At 39.0% G+C, this 25669-nt stretch overlaps 2 protein-coding genes across 6 annotated transcripts; both read right to left on the minus strand.

Moving 5' to 3' along the window:
• Positions 1-62: 62 nt before the first annotated feature.
• LOC113064874 (interferon-induced protein 44-like) lies at positions 63-13050 on the minus strand. 5 transcript variants are annotated; one of them, XM_026235856.1, is made up of 9 exons: positions 13027-13050; positions 12821-12935; positions 2009-2485; positions 1838-1892; positions 1570-1765; positions 1320-1472; positions 1069-1240; positions 876-976; positions 63-798 (listed from the first exon to the last, which is right to left on the minus strand). In XM_026235856.1, the coding sequence occupies exons 1-9, from the start codon at positions 13033-13035 to the stop codon at positions 613-615; spliced, it is 1464 nt and encodes a 487-aa protein (XP_026091641.1). In that variant the 5' UTR covers positions 13036-13050; the 3' UTR covers positions 63-612. The 5 variants fall into 5 exon arrangements, with proteins under 5 accessions (XP_026091641.1, XP_026091645.1, XP_026091644.1 ...); XM_026235860.1 differs by lacking the exons at positions 12821-12935; positions 13027-13050 and adding an exon at positions 3327-3344 and having other exon boundaries at positions 2009-2522; XM_026235859.1 differs by lacking the exons at positions 12821-12935; positions 13027-13050 and adding an exon at positions 2748-3030 and having other exon boundaries at positions 2009-2519.
• A 4603-nt stretch (positions 13051-17653) lies between these two features.
• On the minus strand, positions 17654-22415 carry LOC113064875 (interferon-induced protein 44-like). The gene is made up of 8 exons (XM_026235862.1): positions 22255-22415; positions 20824-21337; positions 20615-20663; positions 20354-20549; positions 20104-20256; positions 18670-18841; positions 18479-18579; positions 17654-18112 (listed from the first exon to the last, which is right to left on the minus strand). Exons 2-8 carry the CDS (start codon positions 21335-21337, stop codon positions 17927-17929), a joined length of 1371 nt encoding a protein of 456 aa, XP_026091647.1. The 5' UTR covers positions 22255-22415; the 3' UTR covers positions 17654-17926.
• Positions 22416-25669: the final 3254 nt, after the last annotated feature.

Raw genomic sequence — 25669 nt, forward strand, 5'->3', positions numbered from 1 at the left:
ACAGTTCAAGGGTAGACACTAAGGGGACCTCGAATCGGGACTCAGTGAAATATAGACATACGTTCAGAACAAAATCATTTTTATGTGAACTGTTAGTAAATGATAGAATATTCCCTCCAGAGACAACGCGTCAATGTGTCCTATCGCGTGACTTCCTGGCATCACGACACTTAACTTTAGACACGTACCTAAAGTTAGACGAACGTTGAAACGTCAAGAATGTGTAAAATTTACATATTCACTAAAATTGTTGTGAGCTCAGTCCGCTTTACTCGCAAATCATCTCAAAAGCACAAGCATGTTAAACATAGTCCAGTGCCTCAGTCAGAACGGTTTAATAGCGAGGATATTAGCGAAGTTTCAATACAAACATTTTTCCTAAAGGTCTTTTCATCACCTCAGAAATACTGTTAACATTTCAGTTTTACGTTTTTAAAGCTGACTGGGTGGTTATTATTTGACGCAATATAGTATAATAACCTAAGTGACCTTATTGTTAAAAATTAACATAAAATTACTCCATTGACCATATACCCGTACCTATACCATACACATATTTCATATTCTCTACTCCCATCATATATGACTTGTATATATAATAACAGTAGCACTTTATTTGGGTTTGTCCTCCAAGGGACAGATATCGTCCAGATAGTCGTCTGCAAAGTTGAGCATCTGTTGTAGAGCGGTGAGCAGCAGGACGTCACAGTTGAGCTCCAGCTCCAGCTCCTGACTGTAGTTCTTCACCGGTAACACACAAGACACCGGGACACCCAACCGAGAGCTCACCTCCTGCACCTGCACACACAAAACAACATCTCCTTCACTCCGAGTCCTGGAGGAACAGACCATGTGATCATCTGACCGCCTCTCACCTTGGACTTGATGTAGGGACTGAGATAAATTTTGTAAAGGTCCTTCTCCACTAGAGGACATGCTTCGTCTACTTTTGTCATCAAGACGATCTGAGCAATGCCTGAAATTAAGGTACATTGTGTGCAACTATCAGGTAGATCAATGTATAACCTAATATTGTATTAGTCACAAGGTGCAATTATGTTTTATTACCCAGTGAGTTCACTTTTCTGCGTACGGAAGCAAGTTTTTCCTGTAGTTTGTCGGACATGAGGGAGATTTTGGTGGCGTCTATCACATACACCACACAGTGGATCTTCTCCTGTAGAGATGCAGGTTTGGAGGCCTTTTGCTCATCAGGTTGAAACGGTTCTGTTGGGTTGAACTGAATCCAGAGGATTTGGCATAAAACAAACATAATTCCCACTTCAACCTTCATTTATTTAGGTGATGAGTGCACTTACTTTATAGCGATCATGTACGCGACCTTGAAGAATGCTGCTGATGTCCTCAATATCCAGTCCTGCACCGGTTTGCTCCTCGAGTCCCATGGTATCACACAACACAAACGGCAATGGTTTTCCCTCACGACCGTCTTTCACTGGATATGTGCGAAACTACCAACAAAGAAGAGAATCACATCAAGACCTGAAGTCATCAAGAGATGTTCCCTGAGCTCTAACAGGAAACATGATGATCGTATTGAATCTGTACCTGTGTGGTGAGACTAGTGCCTGCAGATCCTGACATGGCTTTGCTGGTAATGCGGCCCATGAAGATGGAGTTGATGGAGTTGAAGAAACTGGATTTCCCAGCACCTACAGGACCAATCATTAGGATTCTGACCCGACTCACAGACGTCACCAGGGGTTTATAATTCCTGATCATTTCCATGAGCTTGTCTTTTCGTCTACAACACGGATCACATTTGTATAGCTGTATATCAAATTACACAATGATCAAACAAAGAGTCAAAACCTACTCAGCTTTCCACAGGACGTTCCTCCAAGGCTTCTCCTCAGAACTGACTGCACAGACTGGCAAATAATAAATAAAATGTTTACAATAAAGATTAAGGTAAGTTCCTTAAAAAGACTGAAACTTCTTGTATTGGATTATATATGGTTAAAAACAAATCTGGTGACTGGCTTACTCTGCTCCACTTTGTACACCTCAAATTCACTCAGTCGAGTGTCGTTCCCATACATTGTTGTCGGGTTAACAGTGAATGCACTGGCTCCAGTATTATACCGTACTGGTTGATTGTTGTAGCAAAAGTACACCTGTTGACCAAAGTTGGGCCCTCCACCGTCATCGACGCGTGCATTATAGCCGCTGTTCATTTTGATGCACACAGGGATCTTGCCTTGAAAGCTGAACAGAAAAGCTTCCTCATCTGTAATATACTGACCACTTTGAGTATAATCTACACTAGTGTATCCACCAAAGATGTAGCCTGAATGGTTGTAGGCTACAAGTAAGGTGGGACCCTGACGGTCACATCGCTGATGGAAGGCAGAAGCTTGATATCCATGGACTGAAGCTTTGTAGAGAAGAGTCAGCTCCACATTCCCCAGCAAACCACAGAGCTGCTTTCTTTGCTCTTCTGTTAAACTAGAAGCGAGTGGAGCGTTGTGAGTCCTGGATGCCATAATAACTGGATGCTTCTAAACAAGAAAAAGCAAATATTTGATTCTGTGTAACAGACACACATAGACACGAGCAGAGTCAGCAGACACATGACTCGTTTTCTGAAAGCCCTACACGAATCGAAACTGAAACTAAAGCAATCTGCTAGAATAAAAGTGTCTTATTTATTGTATATAAACATTGCGTATTTCTGCATTATATTTTTTACTTTTATACATGTCATATTGACTACTTACTTTTATCTTTCTCTATGAAGAAATAATGAAACCCTCCTTCAGTAAATCCACAGGCGAACGCGTCGCGTCGAGCTCCCTCTAATCAAACAACAGTCTAGTAAACAAACCTGTTCTCCTTAATCTAAATTATATTATGTTGTAGCTGACTGAAGCTTGTCGTTGACCTGTTCGCGTTATAGTTGTTAAACTGCGAGTTGAAAACGAATAGGATGATAACGCGTTGTTATTGTACAGCCAAAATAACAGGAAGCGGATGACACCGGAGGCTTCTCACCTAAAAAACCACACACTTTTATTTTAAAATGAAGGCGGGTAGCAGATTTTCAGTCATCTTTGGAGTCATTTCGTTTATTTGGCGTTTAGCGAATGATATTTTAACTGCGTTAAGAATTCATAAGCCTTTACTATTCATTAGAATAGAAGTGCGTGTAAAAAAGTACAGGGAAATTACACAAACTGAGTAAAAGTTAAAAAATGTGTAGGCTACTCAGTTATCTGTATGCGTCATCTACTTTGTAAACCTCACATTCGGTCAGTTGAGTTTCGTTTCCATACATTGTTGTCGTATTAACACCAAATACATACCCTCTTTGGTTATTGTAAAACTGTTGACCAAAGTCAGGCCCTCCAGCGTCATCGACACGTGTTTACTTCGATGTACAAATGAATCTTGCCTTTAAAGCTGAATAAGAATCTGTCCTGGGGCCTGTACCATGAAGCTAGATTAGCTGGCTAGCCAGGTAAGTTTCATGTTAGTTTGCACCAATCCTGGGCTTTAGGTACCACGTAAGTGGCTTGGCTTTTAGCAGCATTCATTGCCATAGTAACCTACACTCCACTGTTAACCTGCTCTGGGGCAGGTTATGTTCTGGGTTAGAGATCTCAAACTGAAGTCGGACCAATCAGATGTGAGAAAAGTGACACATGTCTGACACAAAGTCACTCCAGTTTATCTTGCTCCAATTTAAAGGTCACTAAAGCAAAAAAAAAATGTTTTTATTAAAAATAATAATAATAATAGGAGAAGTCTGGCTTTAATGGTAATTACTGAGTCATTTTATGATTTATATAATTATTGTGATTCATATTATTATTTATCTTTTACACACATACAATTTTAGTTTAACAGTTATTATTAATAGTTTTTTTTAATAACTATTAATGTATACAGATAATATAAATAGCTGTAGTATCAAAAGATTGCACTATTTAAAAAATAAAAAATCTGGCCTTACATGTTCAAGTCTCTATCACTATATATTTTCATACACTAACTTAACAAGTTTAACTTGTCACTGCACTAATACAGCAAGATTATTTATTTTATTTGTCCACCTTCATTTTTCATATGACATTTAAATTTGTCATATTCTTCAATCTCTTAACCTTAAGCAAAACCTTTAACCTTTAGTTTTGAATCTCAATGGTCTCTCGCAAGAAGTAAATCAAACTTGCTTTGTGTTGCAAGGCTTGTGATTGGCTGTTTGCCAGTGATGTCACACATTCATGTGCACGCGCTCCACAAACTCAGGATCAAAGCCTGAGTTGACAAAGAAAGTTGATGTACAGCATCGTGGTACCAATAAAGCCGGATTGGAGAGGTTTGGTTTTATCAACTCAAAACTAATCCTGTAACTCTGAATTTGTTCAGCTACCATCATGGTACAGGCCCCTGGTCAGTAATATACAGCCCTTGACTATAATATACACTAGTGTATCCACCAAAGATATAAACTGAATAATTGTAGGCTATAAGTAAGGCTATGGCATAAGTTCTAATATTTATTTCTATGTTTTGTGCATGCATTTAAATAGTGCTTGTTTTTAGAGTCTCTTAGGTTTCACAGCTTCCGCACGAAAACGTTCCTGTTTTTCTTCTGTGAACCTCCCAATTTATGTTCCCCTTGAACAGCACTGCTCTCATTGAAAGTGACTCACAACTAGGGCTGTTCGATTCCACAATTTTTGGAATCGATTCCGATTCCAAATTCCTGGTCCTGGTCCTGGAATCGATTCCTCACTATTGTTTTTCGAATCTTTCCCAAATCTTTTTTTTTTTTTTTTTTTTAGATTAAAAGGAACCTAATCTAACCATGATGACTGCAGGATAGGTTGTATAATGTATCCTTCCTATAATATGAAGCTGAAAAAAAATACATTTGCGATATGAAAATTTTATTTTTTTCAGCTTTGTCCGTGAATTTAGTCATAGCCCAGCTCAGCAGGGACATGCATTTATCGCATGAATTAAATAAGAAATGAAGTGTCTACAATAAATGTGCACATTTCAGCTGAATGATGAAGTTTACTTTGTATACTTTGCATAATATTAACAAACTGTACACTGAAACAAAATAACCAGAACATTAATGACTGATAGAGCTCTGTCAATCAGATGTGATGGTTTCGGCTCACATTTAACAAAAACCCACCAACAAATTATAATATGGAGACATGTAAATCAGCTAATCAACTCAAAACACCTGCAAAGGTTTCCTGAGCTTTCAAAATGGTCTCTCAGTTTGGTTCACTAGGCTACACAATCATGGGGAAGACTGCTGATCTGACAGTTGTCCAAAAGACAATCATTGACACCCTTCACAAGGAGGGTAAGCCACAAACAATCATTGCCAATAGAGATGTTCCGATACCCTTTTTCTCTTCCCGATACCGATTCCGATACCTGGGCTCAGGGTATCGGCCGATACCGAGTACTGATCCGATACCTGGGTGTGTATCTGTATATACAGCTGTATATACTACTAGCCCTGTGTAAATTGCTAGAATTCTTTTTATGGTGTGCTTCAGACAGATCCCTCAATAAAACATGAACAAATACATGGTGAACTACTGTATTTATTACAGTATTTTTATTATCTAACATGAATTTGACAGTATTATTTATTTTCATATGCAAAAAAGAACTTCAAATGCAGCCAAAAATCTAACACCGCAAACTAAAAAAGGTATTTAAGTTTTACAATATAACTGTATAAAAAAACTGCAACAAATAAGTCTAGGAATATAAAAAAAGATCTATTAATCAGATAATCTCTTTACAACAAAACAAGTAAAAAACAAGCAACCATCTAGGTATAATTATTATTATTATAGAGACGTATTATTATTACTGTAGGCTACAACAGTAGCTTTATATATTGTCAATTTACTCATGTAAACCAAACATTTATTTTAATGGGCTGCCATGAAGATCTTTGAGTGTCTGTGTTTATGATATGACAGTATTCTCAAATGAAACGGTAAATTCTCATGAAGTGACGGTTTATGCGTTCGTGTCCTCATGACACACAGCAGAGACTACAAAACAGCGAGCTCTCGCGCATCTGTGCCAGTCACCCACAGAGATGTAGATTTTGCGGGAGTAATATTTAAATAGTATTTTGCAGTTTAATATTCACAGACACTAGTATATATTCGGCTACTGTCTGGAGCCCTGCGCTTTGACTAACACGGAAGCGACTGAACGCAGCTGCCGGTACTGAATATACTTGAGAGTCTGTAACTACCGGTACTACAGAGACATACTGCTAACCACTGATCTATAATATAGAAGCGGCTTCACTGTCTTTTGGCAGTTTAGAATGTGATGAGTGATCCAGTCACATATAGATCAGGGCTGCTAACGCGTTTTCATTTCTTCTTCGCTGCTCTAAACAGGGGTTGCTTGTGGCAACACAGCACAACTTCCTGTGTTTTCAATGCATTTTGAGCAGGGAAGAAGAACCGTGCAGCAGTTAGGCAAAGCTTGCGGTCATAACTAGGTATTTTTTAAGAAAATGGTATCGGATCGGTATATGGGTTCATGTACTCGCCGATGCCGATGCCAGAATTTGTTGTGGTATCGGAGATATTTCCGATACTAGTATCGGAATCGGAACAACTCTAATTGCCAAAGAAGTTGGCTGTTCACAGGGTGCTGTATCCAAGCATGTTAACAGAAAGTTGAAAGGAAAAAGCGTGGAAGAAAAAGATGCACAACCAACCGAGAGAACCGCAGCCATATGAGAACTGTCAAGCAAAATTGATTCAAGAATTTGAGTGAACTTCACAAGGAATGGACTGAGGTTGGGGTCAAGGCATACAGACGTGTCTAGGAATTTGGCTACAGTTGTCATATTTCTCTTATTAAGCCACTCCTGAACCACAGACAATGTCAGAGGTTTCTTACCTGGGCTAAGGAGAAGAAGAACTGTACTTTTGCCCAGTGGTCCAAAGTCCTCTTTTCAGATGAGAGCAAGTTTTGTATTTCATTTGGAAACCAAGGTCCTAGAGTCTGGAGGAAGGGTGGAGAAGCTCACAGCCCAAGCTGCTTGAAGTCCAGTGTTAAGTTTCCACAGTCTGTGATGATTTGGGGTGCAATGTCATCTGCTGGTGTTGGTCCATTGTGTTTTTTGAAAACCAAAGTCACTGCAAATTGTAAACCAGAACATTAATGATTGATAGAGCTCTGTCAATCAGATGCGCTCTCGTCCACTGATCTATGCTTGTGACGTATTATTTATAATTATTATTGGCTGATAGAAATGTTTAAAAAAATTTTTTTAGATGGTAATAAGATCAAGACCCTCAGTGACGTCATGATCTATCGGTTCATGCAGCGCTCAAAATTGTGGACAAGCCAGTTCCACCGTAAAATAACCTCTGAATCTAATATATATATATATATATACAGTCTTGTTCAAAATAATAGCAGTACAATGTGACTAACCAGAATAATCAAGGTTTTTAGTATATTTTTTATTGCTACGTGGCAAACAAGTTACCAGTAGGTTCAGTAGATTCTCAGAAAACAAATGAGACCCAGCATTCATGATATGCACGCTCTTAAGGCTGTGCAATTGGGCAATTAGTTGAAAGGGGTGTGTTCAAAAAAATAGCAGTGTCTACCTTTGACTGTACAAACTCAAAACTATTTTGTACAAACATTTTTTTTTCTGGGATTTAGCAATCCTGTGAATCACTAAACTAATATTTAGTTGTATGACCACAGTTTTTTAAAACTGCTTGACATCTGTGTGGCATGGAGTCAACCAACTTGTGGCACCTCTCAGCTGTTATTCCACTCCATGATTCTTTAACAACATTCCACAATTCATTCACATTTCTTGGTTTTGCTTCAGAAACAGCTTTTTTGATATCACCCCACAAGTTCTCAATTGGATTAAGGTCTGGAGATTGGGCTGGCCACTCCATAACATTAATTTTGTTGGTTTGGAACCAAGACTTTGCCCGTTTACTAGTGTGTTTTGGGTCATTGTCTTGTTGAAACAACCATTTCAAGGGCATGTCCTCTTCAGCATAGGGCAACATGACCTCTTCAAGTATTTTAACATATGCAAACTGATCCATGATCCCTGGTATGCGATAAATAGGCCCAACACCATAGTAGGAGAAACATGCCCATATCATGATGCTTGCACCTCCATGCTTCACTGTCTTCACTGTGTACTGTGGCTTGAATTCAGAGTTTGGGGGTCGTCTCACAAACTGCCTGTGGCCCTTGGACCCAAAAAGAACAATTTTACTCTCATCAGTCCACAAAATGTTCCTCCATTTCTCTTTAGGCCAGTTGATGTGTTCTTTGGCAAATGCCTTTTTTTTAACAGAGGGACTTTGCGGGGGATTCTTGAAAATAGATTAGCTTCACACAGACGTCTTCTAACTGTCACAGTACTTACAGGTAACTCCAGACTGTCTTTGATCATCCTGGAGGTGATCATTGGCTGAGCCTTTGCCATTCTGGTTATTCTTCTATCCATTTTGATGGTTGTCTTCCGTTTTCTTCCACGTCTCTCTGGTTTTGCTCTCCATTTTAAGGCATTGGAGATCATTTTAGCTGAACAGCCTATCATTTTTTGCACCTCTTCATAGGTTTTCCCCTCTCTAATCAACTTTTTAATCAAAGTACGCTGTTCTTGTGAACAATGTCTTGAACGACCCATTTTCCTCAGCTTTCAAATGCATGTTCAACAAGTGTTGGCTTCATCCTTAAATAGGGGCCACCTGATTCACACCTGTTTCTTCACAAAATTGATGACCTCAGTGATTGAATGCCACACTGCTATTTTTTTGAACACACCCCTTTCAACTAATTCAACTAATTGCCCAATTGCACAGCCTTAAGAGCGTGCATATCATGAATGCTGGGTCTCATTTGTTTTCTGAGAATCTACTGAACCTACTGGTAACTTGTTTGCCACGTAGCAATAAAAAAATATACGAAAAACCTTGATTATTCTGGTTAGTCACATTGTACTGCTATTATTTTGAACAAGACTGTATATATATATATATATATATATATATATAAAATTGAAAATAATCTTTTATCTCACAACTGTTGTAATTATGGCTTAGGTGAATTGTGCTTCTGAAACGAAAGGCTACATCCTATAATTCAAATGATCAGGGCCGGCTCGTTTTCTTTTTGTTTATTTTCGTGAATTTAAATGTGTGCAGCCTTTGTCGGATATAGCCTTCTGTTAGAGAGACTCCCATAGATATGTTTTGTTGAACTGAAAAATACTCTGAATGAGGAGTCGATTCCAGCCTTTGGAATCTCGATTTCCAATTCTTTTTGGATTCGATTCCCAGCCCTACTCATAGCCAATATATTTTCTTGGACTTGTATCATCCGAGATAACATTATAAAAGCATTCAGCCCTTTAAGTCTTGTTTACAACAGCAACGTTGAACCACAATTGAAAGGCACATCCAGTCATATAGTCAAAAAGATCTATGCATAAAGGAATAGAAGAACAGGGAAGGCTGTGACATGTTTTTTGCTTTAACGTGCTCAATTTAATAACTGATATCTTTCTGTAATATAACAATTATATTTTACAAACCGTCCAAATTTGTTCACATAGAAGCAAAGAAATATACTACAACAGAGCATCATACATGCAATCATCCATTAGCATTCAGTTTACAGAAACCGGCTCAAAAGGAAACTTTGTGCCAGCAGCTATTTATAGGAAGTTGTTCTCCACTCAACCAGCATCGTCCAGATAGTCGTCTGCAAAGTTGAGCATCTGTTGTAGAGCGGTGAGCAGCAGGACGTCACAGTTGAGCTCCAGCTCCAGCTCCTGACTGTAGTTCTTCACCGGTAACACACAAGACACCGGGACACCCAACCGAGAGCTCACCTCCTGCACCTGCACACACAAAACAACATCTCCCTCACTCCGAGTCCTGGAGGAACAGACCATGTGATCATCTGACCGCCTCTCACCTTGGACTTGATGTAGGGACTGAGATAAATTTTGTAAAGGTCCTTCTCCTCTAGAGGACATGCTTCATCTACTTTTGTCATCAAGACAATCTGTGGAATGCCTACCAGATTGTATACCAATACGCAAGATTTGACATTGATTTAGCAAATTTAAGCAAGTTTTTCCTCTGCTTTGCTGGACATGAGGGAGATTTTGGTGGTGTCGATCACGTACACCACACAGTGGATCTTCTCCTGTAGAGATGCAGGTCTAGAGATCCTTTGCTCATTGTGATGAAACGGTACAATGGGGTTGAACTTAAATTAAGAGAAATGTCAAGAAGAACATATACATTATACTAATCATCATCGTACTCAAAACCATTTCAAACATACATGAACCATCTTTATGCACTTACTTTATAGCGGTCTTGTACGCGACCTTGAAGAATGCTGCTGATGTCCTCAATATCCAGTCCTGCACCGGTTTGCTCCTCGAGTCCCATGGTGTCACACAACACAAACGGCAATGGCTTTCCCTCACGACCGTCTTTCACTGGATATGTGCGAAACTACCAACAAAGAAGAGAATCACATCAAGACCTGAAGTCATCAAGAACTGTTCCCTGAGCTCTAATCAGAATCAGAAAGAGCTTTATTGCCAAGTATGCTTACGGATAATAGGAATTTGTTTTAGTGACATAAGCTTCCAGTGCACAGAGACAAAAAAAAAAAGTTTGCAGATAAATAAATTGTATAAACATAATGGAATAGAATTGAGTAAGATTCAGTGATGTACTAGGATGGAGGGGTAACAAATAAATATAAAAGATATTGCACATTTTTATTGGGTACATTTAACTGTTCATGAGGTAGATTGCCTGGGGGGAAGAAACTGTGCTTGTGCCAGACTGTCCTCGTATTTGCGGCTCTGAAGCGCCGGCCATATGGCAAAAGTTCAAAGATGGGGTGACTTGGATGAGAAGGATCCAACTTTTTTTTTATCCAACTAAACCAACTTTTTTTAGTCAATGATCTATAAGAATGGGGCTTTATTAGTGCTGTTCATTGATTCGAGTAACTTTTTTGACATTTGAGCATAAAGTGTTTTAATTCTACAATATATGGTGTAAAAACGTCTGAGTGCTGCCCTCTTCAGGTTGAACGGTGGCTATTGCAGTTGATTTTTCCTATTGGATGTTGCGGTGGCAGGTGATGTAAGCAGTTTCCAGCTCACCACGCCCCTTGGTATGAGCTACCATGCCCTTGGCAGTATAAAACCATCTTGTTCCGTCAAAATCACTGTAGTGAGTCAGGAGTTGGAATTGCGAATATTGAAAATGATCAGGATAGACTATTTTAGCATCTATTTAGCATATCAATTATATAGTTATTTAGATCTTCAAGTTAGCATAGATTTATCTGTATTTAGTACAGTGGTCAGGATGGTACAGAGGTGTGTTGCTGGTTGTGACAGCACTGCTGGACTGCATAGTTTTCCTGCAGACTTTAAAATTAGGCGCCAGTGATTGCATGCACTTGGCCTGGAAGACCGTGAGTTCCCGCCTACAGCTGGAGTGTGCAAACATGCCAAAGCATTTTACATGGGATTACTCAAATGCAATTGAGGTGGAAATGGGCTTCTCCACACAGCTCGCGCTGAAAAGCAACGCGATGCGGGAGTTAAGACCGCAGTTTGAGCCAGTTGCTCGAATTGATATGAACAGACACCTCGACATCCTCCACTTCAGGTAAAGGTGGGGGAGAAAAGTCCCCAACTTCAAATGATCGCTCTGTTGCAGAGCTACTTGCGTCATTACAGTCACTCTCCATTTAAGCGTCTCTGACAACAGCTGTCAATCAATCCGTCACCGCGGGTCTCAGGTTCGCTCAGGTTCACTCGGCACTATCTCAGCCCTGCCCTCGGTTCGTCCCCTCTATCTCCGCTGTGATCTGCCCACTTTTCAGCATTTTTCAAATATTGTCAGTGGGTGGAGTCAGGCTCTGACCAGGGGTTTAGTTACCCTTTAAGCAAAAAACAGGTAAAACGAACATAAACAGTACAAGCACTGGAGCAGCCGTGCACCATCGAGAACCAAACTTAACAGGAAACATGATGATCGTATTGAATCTGTACCTGTGTGGTGAGACTAGTGCCTGCAGATCCTGACATGGCTTTGCTGGTAATGCGGCCCATGAAGATGGAGTTGATGGAGTTGAAGAAACTGGATTTCCCAGCACCTACAGGACCGATCATTAGGATTCTGACCCGACTCACAGACGGCACCAGGGGTTTATAATTCCTGATCAATCCCATGAGCTCTGCTCTTCGTCTACAACACAGAGCACAACAACTCGGTCAGATCATCCTATGAAATGAGCAACGCTATTTAAGTTGCAACATACTTAGCTGTGCACAGTACATTCCTCCATTGCTTGTGTATGGCACTGATCTGAGGGACTGGCGATCAAAATTAATACAAATAGAATGTATATTAGATGATGTAATTACATGAATAATACTTTTTCTGATGACTGACTTACTCTGCTTCACTTTGTACACCTCACATTCAGTCAATTGACTGTCGTTCCCATACATTGTTGTCGTATTAACACTGAATGCATATCCTCCTTGATGTAACACAGCTGGTTGATTGTTGTAGCAAAAGTACACCTGTTGGCCAAAGTTGGGCCCTCCACCGTCATCGACGCGTGCATTATAGCCGCTGTTCATTTTGATGCACACAGGGATCTTGCCTTGAAAGCTGAACAGAAAAGCCTCATCATCAGTAATATACCGCCCACTTTGAGTATAATCTACACTAGTGTATCCACCAAAGAAGAGTCAGCTCCACATTCCCCAGCAAACCACAGAGCTGCTTTCTTTTCTCTTCTGTTAATTTACAAGTGGATGGAGCAACCATGGACACTTGTGGTCCAAATCCAAAAGCTTGATACATCTTTGAAAGATAAAAATAAAATAATTTATTACTTTGTGCTCACCTCATTGTGAAGTGAATATGAAAATCATTCACTTAGGTTTTCACTTACCAATGACATCGTCAAATGCTCGTCTCAGATAGCCATGCTAAATGTAATTCATAAAAAGAAGAGTCAAATAACGATATAACCTGCTGCTTTGCCTGTTTTTGATGTGCACGATGCCTCCTGCCATGGCGAGTGATAAAATAAAAAAAATATATAGATATCAGAAAAGGGCACACATATTGTGAACACAGTAAGCGGAAGCTAGAGATTACAGACATCCGAAGTCTCCCGGAAGTTCCCGCATATTGAAAGCGGCTCCCTGAGACCCGCAAATTAGTTAAAATCTCCCGGAATCTAGACCGAGCGAGCAAAAGCGCGCATGCGAAACAGACAGTGTTTCAAACCGTGTAGCGCGCGCGCACGGCAGAGAGGGAGAGGGAGCGAGAGACCTCGCGTGTGTGTGCTAATGTGCGTGTGTGCGAAGAGCATGTCAGACAGAGAGCATCCTGATTGGCCTGTTTCTGCAAATCAACCAATCAATTGTCAATCAATCAATCAATCACCTTTATTTATATAGTGCTTTAAACAAAATACATTGCGCCAAAGCACTGAACAACATTCATTTGGAAAACAGTGTCTCAATAATGCAAAATGATAGTTAAAGGCAGTTCATCATTGAATTCAGTGATGTCATCTCTGTTCAGTTGAAATAGTGTCTGTTTTAATTTGCAATCAAGTCAACGATATCGTTGTAGATGAAGTGACCCCAACTAAGCAAGCCAGAGGCGACAGCGGCAAGGAACCGAAACTCCATCGGTGACAGAATGGAGAAAAAAACCTTGGGAGAAACCAGGCTCAGTTGGGGGGCCAGTTCTCCTCTGACCAGACGAAACCAGTAGTTCAATTCCAGACTGCAGCAAAGTCAGATTGTGCAGAAGAATCATCTGTTTCCTGTGGTCTTGTCCTGGTGCTCCTCTGAGACAAGGTCTTTACAGGGGATCTGTATCTGGGGCTCTAGTTGTCCTGGTCTCCGCTGTCTTTCAGGGCAGTAGAGGTCCTTTCTAGGTGCTGATCTACCATCTGGTCTGGATACGTACTGGATCCGGGTGACTGCAGTGACCCTCTGATCTGGACACAGACTGGATCTGGTAGCTACAGTGACCTCGGAACAAGAGAGAAACAGACAAATATTAGCGTAGATGCCATTCTTCTAATGATGTAGAAAGTACGGTGTTATGTGAAGTGTTCCGGTTCCAGTTTACCTAATTAATGCAGCCTAAAAATCCTTTAACGGATTTGGATATTAAAAGCATATTAGTATGTTATGTGTATGCCAGGTTAAAGAGATGGGTCTTTAATCTAGATTTAAACTGCAAGAGTGTGTCTGCCTCCCGAACAATGTTAGGTAGGTTATTCCAGAGTTTAGGCGCCAAATAGGAAAAGGATCTGCCGCCCGCAGTTGATTTTGATATTCTAGGTATTATCAAATTGCCTGAGTTTTGAGAACGTAGCGGACGTAGAGGAGTATAATGTGAAAGGAGCTCATTCAAATACTGAGGTGCTAAACCATTCAGGGCTTTATAAGTAATAAGCAATATTTTAAAATCTATACGATGTTTGATAGGGAGCCAGTGCAGTGTGGACAGGACCGGGCTAATATGGTCATACTTCCTGGTTCTAGTAAGAACTCTTGCTGCTGCATTTTGGACTAGCTGTAGTTTGTTTACCAATCGTGCAGAACAACCACCCAATAAAGCATTACAGTAGTCTAACCTTGAAGTCATAAATGCATGGATTAACATTTTTGCATTTGACATTGAGAGCATAGGCCGTAATTTAGATATATTTTTGAGATGGAAAAATGCAGTTTTACAAATGCTAGAAACGTGGCTTTCTAAGGAAAGATTGCGATCAAGTAGCACACCTAGGTTCCTAACTGATGACGAAGAATTGACAGAGCAACCATCAAGTCTTAGACAGTGTTCTAGATTATTACAAGTAGAGTTTTTAGGCCCTATGATTAACACCTCTGTTTTTTCTGAATTTAGCAGTAAGAAATTACTCGTCATCCAATTGTTTATATCGACTATGCATTCCATTAGTTTTTCAAATTGGTGTGTTTCACCGGGCTGCGAGGAAATATAGAGCTGCGTATCATCAGCATAACAGTGAAAGCTAACACCATGTTTCCTGATGATATCTCCCAAGGGTAACATATAAAGCGTGAAGAGTAGCGGCCCTAGTACTGAGCCTTGAGGTACTCCATACTGCACTTGTGATCGATATGATACATCTTCATTCACTGCTACGAACTGATGGCGGTCATATAAGTACGATTTAAACCATGCTAATGCACTTCCACTGATGCCAACAAAGTGTTCAAGTCTATGCAAAAGAATGTTGTGGTCAATTGTGTCAAACGCAGCACTAAGATCCAATAAAACTAATAGAGAGATACACCCACGATCAGATGATAAGAGCAGATCATTTGTAACTCTAAGGAGAGCAGTTTCAGTACTATGATACGGTCTAAATCCTGACTGGAAATCCTCACATATACCATTTTTCTCTAAGAAGGAATATAATTGTGAGGATACCACCTTTTCTAGTATCTTGGACAGAAAAGGGAGATTCGAGATTGTCAGTGTGGGCGGGCTTTTATCTCTTCTCCCGAACAAAATTAATCAGTAATGTCTATCTAGAAACAATGAACTTTTGCTGTTCCAAAACTGTCTCATAAAGGTTGAGAATGCCCAGGCTAAAAAAAACTGTATAAACATTTAATAACACTTCAGATATGATGAGTCACTTTTATTTGGTTTGTTTTATTTTATTTATTTTGTTTTAGCTTATTCTTATTGTTTTTTTTTTTCTTCAATCTAATTTGTTCTCCCTTGTCATGTGAACAGTATAGAATGTCATGTGAATGAGTACAGATGATTTGCTGGAGGTGTGACTCTTAGTTTATGATACAATAAGATTTATATTGTACATTTTTAGGATGTGATATTTTTTCTTCTTCTTTTTTGTCAGATGTTTTTAATTGTTTATTGTGATAAGAAAAAAAATTTAAAAATAAAAGAAAGTCTATCTAGAAACAGGAGCACCATGGCAGAGGGAAAGTGACACACACAAAAAAGTATAAGACACATTTTACGGCAGACTACACGAAAGTGTACCCCTGTCTTATAGATGTAAAACATAATGAGTCTTGCTCAAGCATTGCCCATGGCAGGTTAAATGACTGCAAAAGACATGTTGAGGTGAGTGGACAAGTTTAATTTCATCTGCATATTATTCAGGCTTGTTGCCAATTAAGGCTACATGAAAACAACAAACTCTTTAGACCTGTTTAAAGTTGCAATGGAAAATAAATAAAAGCAGTTTACATAAATTGTATAAGCAGATTATATAAATAGTAAAAGTAATTTACATATTTAAACATAATTAACGAATAATTACATAGGCCTATAGCTTGCAGAAATAATATTTTATGCTATATCTTTTAGGGACCACAACATGTTAGGGAGGCTAAGCGCAGGGAAGTTCTCCCATTCAGATAGGCAAAGTCTCACTGAGAAGGTGACTACAGCTGAGATGTATTTCCTTCCCTTTTTGTGTGTGTGTGTGGGGGGGGGGGGGGGGGGGTCTTCGGGATACCTCCCTGAAATGACTTTTTGCAGGTTGGGATGTCTGTGTTTATAAAGTTTTAAATATAACGCACAGATTCGCTTCAGCGGAGCTTTATTCGATCGAATCTGTAACTTACCATTCGCAATCTGCTTTCTCCGTGAAAAAGAAATAATGAACGAACTCGTCATCATGGATCACAGCTGTAACTCAGGAAAGTCAGTAGCCACCCAGCGGCTGCGTCCAAAAGCTGGAGAAGATGCTGCCTTTGGGAAAACCCATAGGGAAAACCTGGAGAACGTGCACTGCACCAGACTACACTGACACCAAGTGACGTCACTCGCGATCTTTTTTTTTATTTCATTTTATATATTTATTTAACAGAATCAGCATTTTATAAAAGTAGCCAGGTGGTGGAGACAAAGAAAAAAAAAATTACAATGTCACTTGCAACAATACTTGATTGGGTGCATTTTATAAGAAAGAATAAGATTGCGTGATTGTTCTGCACAAAATATTAAACATTCCGTGAACTTCCGTCGTCACAATCCTAAATGAATAATCTAAAAAAATAAACTAAACAAATACACCAAAAGCACAAACTTCTTGGTCAATAAGCCTGATTATGGATAGTAAAGGCTCATTTCCTTAGGCATAAACATAAAATAACTTGTTAAAATGTTAAAATAGTCAATGCCTTCAATATATTTTTGTAAAGTCATGATTACATGATAATCCTATTTTGATCTGTTTACTATTTGCATTAGTTACTATTTACTTTTCATAGTGTGATTTTTGGTGAATTGTAGGCCTTTTAATAAACAAAAAAAAGGTTTTCATTTCAGAAATCCAGGTCACCTTATTTTAGATATGTGTATAATAAAAAAAAATGTCATTTTTTCAAACTTTCACACTTCAACAGAATTAAAAAAGATTGCCTGTTTAGAAAAGAAAGGTTTATATATATATATATATATATATATATATATATATATGTGTGTGTGTGTGTGTGTGTGTGTGTGTGTGTGTGTGTGTGTGCATGTAAGACTATAATGGTTATACAGTTTAAGCATATTTAATTCTCTATGTTTGTTTAAGTTATTTCACCGTCATTCTATTAATACAATATCCTATAAACCTGATCATAGAACAACAGTAAACAAGCAACTAACAAATGCATGAAAATAATATGAGGACCTTAATTGCATTTTCTTCAGTGGATTTGCTGGCTATTAAAAACTAGAACAGGCAAACTTAATAACAATCTTTGAATTTAAGATATCTTATTGTGCTGATCAAGAGGTATACATCTCCATCTATAATACACCACACTTTATTTGGGATTGTCCTCCAAGGGACAGACATCGTCCAGATAGTCGTCTGCAAAGTTGAGCATCTGTTGTAGAGCGGTGAGCAGCAGGACGTCACAGTTGAGCTCCAGCTCCAGCTCCTGACTGTAGTTCTTCACCGGTAACACACAAGACACCGGGACACCCAACCGAGAGCTCACCTCCTGCACCTGCACACACAAAACAACTCATTTACATTTATGGATTTAGCAGATACTTTTATTCAAGCTATCTGCAATAGAAGGACATAAACAATTCATCACAGACCCAATAATATTCATAGTGTACAATACCAGATTTATTAGAAAGCTAGACTAGGAAAAGAGCTGATGAAAGAAGATTAATATGAGTAAGTGCATTGGTTTAAGGTTGTGGAGTGGTTAAGTGTTTGCAGAAGTGATGTGTCTTAAGGTGCTTCGTGAAAGTTGTGATTCTCTCAGCTGTTTGGGTAGAGTTTGGCTGCTCATTCCACCAGTGAGGAGCAGAGAGGGTTTTGGAAAGTGACTTTGGAAACAGTTTATGTGCTCATGTCTCACCTTTGACTTGATGTAGGAACTGACATATAGGCTTTGAAGATCTTTCTCCACCTGAGGACAAGCTTCATCTACTTTTGTCATCAAAACCATCTGAGGAATGGCTGAAATAATGTAAATAACTAAGTTAATAATGACACATTTGGCATAAGAGTTTTGCAACATACATCTAAAAATGCTGTTACTTTTCTTACCCAGTGAGTTCACTTTTCTGCGTACGGAAGCAAGTTTTTCCTGTAGTTTGTCGGACATGAGGGAGATTTTGGTGGTGTTTATCACATACACCACACAGTGGATCTTCTCCTGTAGAGATGCAGGTCTGGAGGCCTTTTGCTCATCAGGTTGAAATGGTGTGATGGGGTTGAACTGAATCAGGATAAATCAATGTAAAGTGTGTTGAGAAACTTCAATCTGAATCTTGGACTTAAGCATATGAACCGGTGCTTCTCAATAAATTAGAATGTTGTGGAAAAGTTCATTTATTCAGTAATTTAACTCAAATTGTGGACTCATGTATTAAATTCAATGCACACTTTAATTGTGATGATTTTGGCTCACATTTAACAAAAACCCACCAATTCACTATCTCAACAAATTATAATATGGAGACATGTAAATCAGCTAATCAACTCAAAACACCTGGAAAGGTTTCCTGAGCTTTCAAAATGGTCTCTCAGTTTGGTTCAGTAGGCTACACAATCATGGGGAAGACTGCTGATCTGACAGCTGTCCACAAGACAATCACTGACACCCTTCACAAGGAGGGTAAGCCACAAACAATCATTGCCAAAGAAGCTGGCTGTTCACAGAGTGCTGTATCCAAGCATGTTAACAGAAAGTTGAAAGGAAAAAGCGTGGAAGAAAAAGATGCACAACCAACCGAGAGAACCGCAGCCATATGAGGACTGTCAAGCAAAATTGATTCAAGAATTTGAGTGAACTTCACAAGGAATGGACTGAGGTTGGGTCAAGGCATACAGACATGTCAAGGAAATTGGCTACAGTTGTCTTATTCCTCTTTTTTAGCCACTACAGAACCACAAACAACATCAGAGGCTTCTTACCTGGGCTGAGAAGAAGAACTGTACTTTTGCCCAGTGGTCCAAAGTCCACTTTTCTAATGAGAGCAAGTTTTGTATTTCATTTAGAAACCAAGGTCCTAGAGTCTGGAGGAAGGGTGGAGAAGCTCATAGTCCAATTTGCTTAAAGTCCAGTGTTAAGTTTCCACAGTCTGTGATGATTTGGGTTGCAATGTCTGCTGGTGTCAGTCCATTGTGTTTTTTGAAAACCAAAGTCACCGCACCCGTTTATCAAGAAATTTTGGAGCACTTTGTGCTTCCTTCTGTGACCAGCTTTTTGAAAATTCTGATTTCATTTTCCAGCAGGATTTGACACCTGTCCACACTGCCAAAAGCACCAAAAGTTGGTTAAATGACCATGTTGTTGGTGTGCTTGATTGGCTAGCAAACTCACCAGACCTGAACCCCAGAGAGAATCTATTGAGTATTGTCAAAACGAAGATGAGAAACAAGAGACCAAACAATGCAGACGAGCTGAAGGCCACTGTCAAAGAAACTTGGGCTTCCATACCACCTTTATTAATGTAGATGTACCATAAGTGCACTTACTTTATAGCGGTCTGGTACACGACCCTGAAGAATGCTGCTGATGTCCTCAATATCCAGTCCTGCACCGGTTTGCTCCTCGAGTCCCATGGTATCACACAACACAAACGGCAATGGCTTTCCCTCACGACCATCTTTCACTGGATATGTGCGAAACTACCAACAAAGAAGAGAATCAAATCAAGACCTGAAGTCATCAAGAGATGTTCCCTGAGCTCTAACAGGAAACATGATGATCGTATTGAATCTGTACCTGTGTGGTGAGACTAGTGCCTGCAGATCCTGACATGGCTTTGCTGGTAATGCGGCCCATGAAGATGGAGTTGATGGAGTTGAAGAAACTGGATTTCCCAGCACCTACAGGACCGATCATTAGGATTCTGACCCGACTCACAGACATCACCAGGGGTTTGTAATTCCTGATCATTTCCATGAGCTCTGCTCTTCGTCTACAAAAGGAATCACACCTTTAAATTTAGCAGATTACTATATAAAATCTTCATCTTCAACATACTCAGCTGTCCACAGAACATTCCTCCATGGTTTCTCCATGACCTGAAGGACTGGGAAATATGGAATAAAGATTATTATAGAACATAAACTCAGGAATGTTCACATTTTAACCCTTAATGTCTACTGTATCGTATTCTAATATCAAAAGTCCTCTAAATTCCATCAGAACAGATATTTTATATATTAACATTTTTCTGACAATTGACTTACTGTGTTTGACTTTGTACACCTCACATTCCCTCAGATCGGGGTCTTCCCCATACAGTGTATCAGAATAAAAATCGAATGCATTGATCCCTCCTTGATGATGCACAACTGGTTGGTTGTTGTAACAAAAGCACAACTGTTGACCAAAGTTGGGCCCTCCAGCGTCATCATAACGTGCATGATGTCCACTCTTAACTTTGATGCAGACTGGCTCTGTACCTTCAAAGCTGAACAGGAAAGCCTCTTTATCTGTAATTTGCTGATAACACTGAGTATAATCTACACTAGTGTATCCACCAAAGATGTATTCTGAATAGTTGTAAGCTACAAGTAAGGTGGGACCCTGACGGTCACATCGCTGATGGAAGACAGAAGCTTGATATCCATGGACTGAAGCTTTGTAGAGAAGAGTCAGCTCCACATTCCCCAGCAAACCACAGAGCTGCTTTCTTTGCTCTTCTGTTAAATCAGAAGCGAGGGACTCCGTGCTGAGCTTTCCCTTTGTTTTTTTATTCATCTTTGACAAAAAGACAAAATGCATTAGATAATAGTATAAAGAAAATATCATTTTGGCCTCTTGTGCCCATTTTTAAAAATTCCTTAATGGATTATTTATATATGAGCATGAAAGATTAATAAATACTGTAAAATAGTGTTAAGATACCTAATATATTAACTAATATCAGTATTTAGATTTTTATAGTGAGTGCGTTTAGCGGGTGTTCAAACAAATAAAGCCACCTATAAGATTATGCTACCAACACTGTATGTTAATAACCTTATTAATATCATGCTGGAAGCAAAATCTGAGAGGTAGAACTTTTCGCTATTGAACTGTTCTAACCGTTATACCTATCTTTTTAATGGGAAGTAGCACAATCTGAGCGGGAAACAAATCGTCAGAACACCGGAAATGAAACTGAAACAACATTGATATTGATAACATTACGATGAAACTGTTTGCATGTCTACTGACCTTGGTCGCGTTATGTTTAGGAATAAATCAAAAACTCCTTGTAAAAGAATTCACTCCAGCAGAGCTTCCTCTGGGCTGTAGTGACGTGTCGTTCTTGAAGTACTAGATGTGTTGGGGAGGTAGCACTTAATATTTTAATAACATTTTGCTAAAATGAACGAAATGATTTGAAAAAAGATTCGTTCATTTTGCTGAACGAGACTCGAAAGTCCGAGTCGGTAAAATGATCCGAACTTCCCATCACTATCAGAAACTAGACCATTTACATTGAAATGAAACTGAAAGGTACGACAAAGAATGAATGACTGAATTAATTTAATAAAAGTTTGTTAAAGAGTTAAATGCTTTTTCTAGAGCTGAGAAACGACTTTCGTGTGTGAAAAGTATAGCATGTCCATACAAATCTAGAAATTTAATATTGAATATTTACCTTTGATATTTATATCGATGAAGCTTACCTTTTAACACTGCATAAAAAACGCTAAAATGCTCTTCGTACAGGGTCAAAAATTAATACAGCACGATTTCAAGCTGCTATATTTTCCTTATTACCTTACACTCAGAGATGACAACTGAAACGCAGTATCTATCAGTGAAAGTCCAGCCTGCAGATCGAGGCGGGGCTCCACGTGTCGTGTGTTGATAGAAAATGTGTGCGTATATTGTAGGCTAGTGACAATGCCCCTGAATTTTCGAGATACCCCTACCGGAGGTAGAACTAAACCCAACAATGTTTTTCTTCATCTCTAAGGTCTCCCATATATGAAATGGATTCTTGGCTAAAAGTATTTTACTGCTAAGATTGTTAAATTAACAGATATTGTTATACACCACAAAACCAATAAAGGACTAAAATATAGCCTGTCCGTATGGGAGTTAAGGCATATAAACTAATGCAGATCAATCACGCAAGCTCTGAGAGCTTTGAAACTTGACATGTTTGTAGTCAGGAAGTTGATTTAACTACTAGAAAAGACTGGATGTGAATATCTTGATGTATGGAATAAATAGACACATGTAAACACATATCTAAAATAAGCGGACATGCACAAATTTAATATCTATGCAGAATGTTTTCATTTACTTTGTGCTTGCTTTGCCTGGCATTATCATAGAAACACATATGATGGCTTGTTGGAAAGGTGGGGTTGTGCTGAATCCAGCAATACCAAATATGTAAATATATAATAAAAGAGAAGTGTTCTGTCACTCAATGTATGAGGTGTCCAAAATGAAAGAACGCTGGACAAAATGGCCTCAAGTCCAAATCACATTATCAGTGGTGAGAAGAATGTTGACAAATTCATGGTTACTGCAAAGTAACTTACATTAGGTAAGTGCTGATCTATATTTATGATACATTTAATAATGATACATTTCATAAGGCACAGTATACTATACAATTCATATGAACCACAGATCCAATTGAATCAGGTTAACATTGGAATGGAACACCTTTATTAAAATATCGTCACTGACGGGCAGAATCCTCGCATGTCCAAATTTTGTCTATTTCATATTTTTTCACAATTCAATGCTATTGGTCAAACCCCATGTGGTAAACAATCTAAAGTGTTGAAAATAGATTGAGAGCAAATCTCTTAACTCCATTGGACACTTCAACTGTCTGAGAATCCTCGTAACTCCACCTCTTCTTCACTCCGCGGCAGGAACTTCCACGGCATTTTGTGTCCTCAGGATTTAAAGTCGCAACGATTGAGAAATCCTCATCGAGCAACACATAAAGCAAGCCTTAACTCTGATTTTATCTATTTTAAACTATGATATCAGTTATTGATGTATTTTAAATGTCTACTTATTACTAGGCAAGGCAAGGCAAGTTTATTTATATAGCACATTTCATACACAATGGTAATTCAAAGTGCTTTACATAAAATAAAGTAAAATAATAATGAATAAAAATAATAAAAATAAAGACAAGCAATTTTAAAACTTTTAAAATTATGAAAAAAACTACTTAACTAAAATGAATTTAAAAACAGTTAGAAAATGATTTTACATAAAAAACAGTGAAAATATAGTGCAATCAGTTCGGACATTGCAAAGTGCTCATTTAATAAATGCACAGCTAAACAGATGTGTTTTAAGTCTAGATTTAAATGTGTCTAGTGTTTTAGCACATCTGATCTCTTCTGGAAGCTGATTCCAACTGCAGGCGGCATAGTAACTAAAGGAGGACTCTCCTTGTTTTGTGTGAACCCTTGGTATTTCTAACTGACTCGATCCTAGTGATCTGAGTGCTCTGTTAGGTTTATATTCAGTGAACATATCTGCAATATATTTCGGTCCTAGGTCATTTAGTGGCTTATATGGTAATATAATGGTCTTTTTGGGAAGGCCGGTGAGGAGCCCATTACAATAGTCCACCCTGCTGGTGATAAAGGCATGAACGAGTTTCTTCAAGTCTTGACTGGAAACAAAACATCTAATTCTTGCACTGTTTTTGAGATGATAGTATGCTGATTTAGTTACTGCTTTGACATGACTACTGAAACTAAGGTCTGTCTCCAGAATCACACCAAGATTCCTGACATGATTTTTAGTTGTTTGACCCCTAGAGTCAAGGTATGCATTCACCTTGAACACTTCATGTTTGTTTCCAAATGCAATGACTTCAGTTTTTTCCTTGTTCAGCTGAAGAAAGCTCTGGCACATCCAACTATTAATTTTATCAATGCATTGGCAGAGGGAGTCAATAGGCGGATCTTTTGTGACATCATTGTTTATGTTTGTCGCGTTGCATCATGGGAATCGTGTGGCAGGAAACACCGCTAGATACCTGTAATTTGATTGTTTTGCACGTTTGGAGGAGGATTTAGAGAAGAGGATGGTTCACTCTTGCTGTGTGGTCGATTGTACGGTTAGTTGGGGGCCTGATAAAAAGTTTTTTCGAATTCCCTCCGAAAAGGATAGCGAAAAATGAAAGAAATGGTTGCGTGCAATTAGGTGATTGAACCTGGACGTTCCGAAGAAAGCCTGCAGCTTCTGATCGAGTTTGTGAGGCACATTTTGTTCATGGTAAGTCTTAGTGACTATGTATTTATAGAAGATTGAATAAAAATAAATAAAACTGAGTCAAATCAACCGAGTCATATGTTTTCGCTTTCTGATTCAGGTGTCCCAAACCGCAATCCACAGCACCCAGACTATGTTGCTCACATCATTCTGTAGCTGTGCTTTGCTGCAAGCCTCACTAGTACATGCAGCATTTGTAAGTTCTATCCTGACAGCTGCTTCTACTTTAAACATTAAAGCTGCTACACGACTGCATGTTTCTCCAAGACTGGATTTAAAAGAAGGAGAAATGTGTAAGCTGTGATATACAATTAGTACAGACGCCATTGAAAGTCTCACAATGAAAACAATTGAATTGGTACAACAGTCACTACATTTTCAGTAAATAAATAAGTAAATAAGAACACTGATCAATGAAGACTTACCCGGCTTTGCAGTCGCAGTGAGCAGTGATTATTTTGCCGTTCTCTTTGGCGATCACCCACGGGAGATGCGAATCATGCTGTGACTCTGCTTGGCCAGGTCTAACCTCTGCTTTTAGCACGATCACTGCTTTCTGTTTGGCAGAAAAGACTGGCCCAACTTTTCGAGAAACAAAATAATCATAGGCCTTCAGACTTTTGAAAGCCTTTAATCTTTCATGAGTGAAGGGTCCAGGGGTTTCTATTAAATAAGAATAAATGTCTCCCCAGCAGATTCGTGGCCAAGACACGGACGAGTCGGACCAACGTTTTTTGTCATCCCAGAACTTATATGGGCTTTGAATAGCTTCGATTTTGTCACCAATACAAATTTTGAGCTTTTCTCCAAACCTCCTCCGGTCTTCAGATGTTAAAG

This window comes from Carassius auratus, chromosome 47 (assembly GCF_003368295.1).
Source record: "Carassius auratus strain Wakin chromosome 47, ASM336829v1, whole genome shotgun sequence".
Classification (NCBI taxonomy): domain Eukaryota; kingdom Metazoa; phylum Chordata; class Actinopteri; order Cypriniformes; family Cyprinidae; genus Carassius; species Carassius auratus.